Genomic DNA, 5,276 nt, shown 5'->3' with positions numbered 1-5,276 from the left:
GGCCCTGTCAGAGATAATACTCATTTCTGGTTCCATAGTCATTCAACTTATTCACTTAACAGAGATTTAGCAAATGTATTCTCTGTGTAAGGTACCTGCAGAGTTCAGGCAACACTGACAGAATTTCTACTTTTATGGAGTTTTTTATCTAGTGGGGTGATTTGGTAGTAATAATCATGAAATACTCATACAAACACGTAGTTGCAAACTGTGAAAGAAAGGTTAAAAAGTGTTTGGGAGCTGGGGTAGATATGAAGCCCATCCCGAGGAAATGAGACTTAAAGGAGCAGCAGTAATTAATCATATAAAGAGGGAAGAGGGGTGTTTTATGCCATTTGGAGGGGTACCGACTGAACCAAAGATCTGGAAACTGTGGGTTGGGAAAATTGCAAGGTCGTTGGAATGCTGGAGCACAGAAAGTTCTGCAAGATAAAGCTGGAGAAATAGGAAAGGAGACTGTCATGTATGAGTCTTACAGGATGGGTGTTTTCAATATTTTTTTTATCTTGAGACGTGGTCTACAAATAGGTGATCTCCTGGTTATGTGATTGGCAAACATGTTTCTGCTTGCCCTTTCTGGCCAGCAGGGATTTTTTACTTTTATTTTTTAAAAATTTGAATCATTAACGTGGGGCATACTTTTTTGGATTAGTCAGAGGCCGCCTATACCTGTCGGCTTCACACACATACATTTGACCCCTGAGGAAAGGGTGTTTGCAATTTTTTCTCAAGGATTATTAGGGTTTGTACTTAAAATAGCACTCAGAAGAGCAGCCGCACTGCGAACGGAGGAGACAACCGGCAAACGTGCAGTAAACTGTGCGGTTGGAGTCGGCACTGGGGAGGGTTGGGAAGGGGAGGAGCGCTGCGCTGTGACCCACTGCGCATGACTGCTCCGCGTTGCCAAGGCAACGCAAAGGCGCCACCCGGAAGAGGAGGCAGGCTGTGCTGCCGGCACCAAGGAAGATATTACTTGCGGGCTCAGGCCTGAGTAGTTCCTGAGCTCACCTTGACCAAGGCAAAGCAGATGAGGAGCCGAGTCTGACGCAATGTGACGGCCATCCACCTAGACGCTGCGGGATTAAGAGGAGCGAAGGGTAATCGGCCCAAACGGATCCCAGGGCTATGGCAGACCTTTCTAACCAGACCTGCACGTCCTTTACTGATGAGGTACAGCGTTCCAGTTCATTCAGCTCCTCTGAAGGGCTGCAGCCCTGGCCCCAGGACTCTGAGAGCAAACCTGAGAACGGAGAGCTGATTGCATGCTTGGAATATCAAGACAAAAAATCTGGGATATCAGAAAAGGAGTTTAGTTGGAAAAGGATCAACTACCTCAAGGGCAAAACAACTAACTCTGGACGGTACCAACCAGACACTAAACTTCAAACAGAAATCACTTCGGTATCCGATGAAGAATTGAATGCCTTGCAGGCTTTTTGCACCATTAAGATAAACCTGATCCATCACAGAGCAAACTCTAAGGAGAAAACGAGCAGGAGGCATAAAAAACTGCAGCTTAGATTGGATGCAGAGTCTTCAGAGACAGATGCCTTAAACTGTACTGTCCCTGATGAGCTTTTGAACAGAATCTATTTTGAAAACATGAGGACAACATTAAAGCAAGTGGCAACGGCTAAGCAACACATTTCTTCTCGGTGTCCTGATTGTAACAGGAAAAGAGCAGAACTGGCTCAATCTACCTTCCTAAAACAAAAGAAGACTTTACTAGAGTCACTTCTACTCCAAACAAAAATAGATGAATATCTTCATACTAAAGACTTCCTTACCCTTATTGCAGAGGCACATCAGGGCCTTCCCAGGCTTTCAGATGACCCCAGAATAATCTGGAAAAGACTGAATGAGAAAAGTCAGATCAGATGCTCTGGTTTTGAAAGGTCAGATACAAAGCAGAAGATGCAGAAGAATGGAAATAATGCTTGTCATTCGCCTTTTGCGCTATCACTTCTCAAGCAACTTATTCTAACAAAAATCACTGATTCTAACCAAACAGGGGATGCTATTTATTAATGATAATGTGTAATGTGGATAGATGTTTCTTTGTGTATTTGAATAAGTATCCTCATTTCTATAGGCACTTTGGAAACTAACTTAAACTGTTACTATGCTTCCTTCACAGATTTGAGGACTAAAAACTTTCCATCCAATACATTTTTGAGATTATAGAGGGAAACATTGTAATTGGAATAGTTACAAAGTTTTTATAACAGCCCAGAAGAGAGATCCTGGTAGTTTGGACTAGAGTTTTGACAGTACAGATTGAAAGAAGGGCAGAGATGTAAGAGATACTTGAGGTAATAATTGGCAGTCTCGATGAAGAAAGGGATATGGGGATTTAATAAAAGGTAAATGTTAATGTTTCTGATTGGTGCACTTGAATAATAATTTTATTAAGAAATTACATATAGAAACATTGGAAGAGGATCATGTTTAATGGGAGTGATTCAAAGTGATTATTTTGACATGGTTAATTTGAGGTATATTTGAGACATCCACACTGAGAAATTGAGAAACATTTGGTTATTTGTACTTGCAGTCTAGAGTAAAGGTCTAACCTCGAAATTTGAAATAATGCGGTTTGGGGGGGGGGGGGCAGACCTTTGGCATATAGTTGGAAATTGAAGTCATACATGTGGTGATACCTTCTGGAAGAGGGTAAGATAAGAAGAGAAAAGGGCTATGATTAACTCCTGAGAAATTCACAATTAATGGCTGGGAAGAAGCCAGCAAAGGAAGTGGAGAAGAAATTGTCATACAATAATACAGGAAACCAGGAATCTGTAGTGTCATAGAGAACAAAGAAAGAGACTATTTCAAGAAGGATGGGTTGTCTAAGCCTGCAAATGCAACAGAGTTCAAGTCAGATGATTTAGTCATGTGTTGGGCTCTTTTGACCTTAGCAACAGCCACTTATAGAAATTGAGCAGGCAGACACAGTGGATTGAAGAGTAAATGTAGGAAGGACATGAAGAATATGAATGTAGACTACTTCTTGAAGTTTAGCTGTGGAGGGAGAGAGGGGAAGATGGAGGTAAATGTACAATCAAGGGAAGAATGCTTGAGTAAATTATCCAGAAGTCATTTTGATCATAAAAATTTCATAAAACTTTTCTTGTTCATCCTAATTTGCATTCTGATGAAACAATATCATGCCCTGAAAAGTACTGTGGTAATTTGCAAATACATTTATCGGTAGAAATGTTAGCTAGCATTCTGAAAAAAATCATTTATTTTTTTATAAAACTATAAATCCTAGAATTAGTGACAGTACCAGAAGGTCACTTTTCTACATGTCTAACACCTAAGCTATTGCAGGCAAAAAGAAATTTGTTTGTAAAAATCAGCACAAAACAGCTTTTGTAACATTCCAGTATTATCCTTTGATTTTAGACCTTCATTTATGTATAAAAATACTTTTTTTCCTATAAAATTTAGCATATTTCCTCTTACTAAGTCATTCCTAAATAAAATGGAAACCAAATCATTACCATTTTCATAATAACTTTTTATTTGAAATCCACATTATGTCATGCTTTATCTTTGGCATCTCAATATATTCACATTTCACATAATCAAGATTCTGAATAATTTTCCATTTTAAATTCCCCAATTAAAGGTCATAATCCACCCCGTTAGTCAACTAAGCTAGAAACCACAGAGTCATCTTTTGTTCCTCCTTTTTTAAAACAACCCCCAAACTAGCTATTTTTCAGTAAAACCATTAGATCTTTCTTCATTTTCTTCTGACTATGACTTATTTCCATCTCATTACCACTTCTTTCATCATTTCAGCCCTCCCACTCCTAGTTTCTCTCTCCAATGCATTCTCCATATAGTTGTCAGAATTATTTTTCACACACAAAAATCTGTTCGAGTAATTTCCTTGATTTAAAACAAAAAACAAAAAAGCTAAAACTAAATGATTTATCAGTGCCATAGAAATAATTCAAATTAAGTAAGGCTATATAGAGGTTTTTTAGTATCTGGAGCAAATTTATGTATCTAACCTCATCTATTTCTCCCTACCCCTCCCCCCCACATATATTTAAGAGTCTACAAGACTTGCAACTCCCTGAGCTCACTATGGTTTACAAGTACACATTTGTTTTGCTAAAATTATCTTAACTGCCTTTTCCCAGCTGGTGTACTTTTCTTCCCTTCCTCATGCTCTACCCTGCCCCTTCCCCCTCCTTTTTAGTTTTAGAATTTACTATAAAATAGGTAATATATTTACTTGGCTCAAAAATCAAAAGGATATGAAAAGGTTTAGTATGCCAAGTTGCTCTTCCACTCTGTTACCATTCCACTTCATCCTAGGCTAGCCTGCCACACTCCTACGCTGCCAGGTAACACTTCCCTTGCTGGATCATGGGGCAGTCAGGTATCCTGGGATGAGAATAGAGATAGAGGGAATTCAGGGAATTAGACAGTGGCCACTTACCAACCTGGACAGAGTATTTCTGTATTTTAAACCAGTACCACCTGATTAGTGTATATGGGCTGACTAGTCATGTTACCTATGAGTAGCCACTTATATTAGTTTCTTATCTATTTTTCCATTGTTTATATGAATAGAAACACTAAAGATAATTCACCATGTACTCTCTTTGGCACCTTTTTCTCTTTTGCTATTTTTTTTCTTGTGAATATATATATATTCACAATATATATATATATATATATATATATATATATATATATATATATATGCATAAAATTTGCCATTTTAACTATTGTTAATTCAGTGGCATTAATTGCATTTACAATGTTGTGCAGCTGTTACTAGTTCCAAAATTTTCCATTACCCCAAAGAGATGCCCTTGATTTAGTAAGCAATAACTCCCCATTGTCCCCTCCTTTCTGGACCCTAGTGACCGCAAATGTACTGTCTTTCTCTGTGTATTTGCTTATTCTAGAAATTTCGTGTAAGTAAAATAATAATATTTATTCTTTGTGTCTGGCTCATTTTACTGCACATTATTTTCAAGATTTATCCGTGTTGTATCATGTATCAGAGCATTATTCATTTTTATGGCTGAATAATAGTCCTTTGTATGTATCAGCATCATATATATGAGTATGTTGATTCATTGATTTGTGATGGGCACTTTTTTGTTATTATGAACAGTACTGCTGTGCACATTGGCATACAAGTATTTGAGCACCTGTTTTCAAGTCTTTGGGGGTCTCCACCTTGGAATAGAATTGCTGGATCACATGGCAATTGCATGTCTAACTTTTTGAGGAAGGTTAAAATT

General features: G+C 38.1%; 1 protein-coding gene across 1 annotated transcript; it reads left to right on the top strand.

Moving 5' to 3' along the window:
- Positions 1-910: 910 nt before the first annotated feature.
- C16H8orf48 (chromosome 16 C8orf48 homolog) lies at positions 911-4,965 on the top strand. Its single transcript, XM_019715870.3, has one exon. The coding sequence runs from the start codon at positions 1,126-1,128 to the stop codon at positions 2,026-2,028; it is 903 nt and encodes a 300-aa protein (XP_019571429.3). The 5' UTR covers positions 911-1,125; the 3' UTR covers positions 2,029-4,965.
- The last annotated feature ends 311 nt before the right edge of the window (positions 4,966-5,276 follow it).

The sequence above is a fragment of the Rhinolophus sinicus genome, chromosome 16 (genome assembly GCF_057876585.1).
Source record: "Rhinolophus sinicus isolate RSI-liver-muscle chromosome 16, RSI-T2T, whole genome shotgun sequence".
Lineage (NCBI taxonomy): Eukaryota > Metazoa > Chordata > Mammalia > Chiroptera > Rhinolophidae > Rhinolophus > Rhinolophus sinicus.
The sequence above is the reverse complement of the archived record's forward strand: the minus strand, read 5'-3'. Positions and strand labels throughout refer to the sequence as shown.

Excerpts from the sequence above, each read along its gene's own strand:
- C16H8orf48 (XM_019715870.3), top strand. The coding sequence starts at position 1,126 with ATGGCAGACCTTTCTAACCAGACCTGCACGTCCTTTACTGATGAGGTA.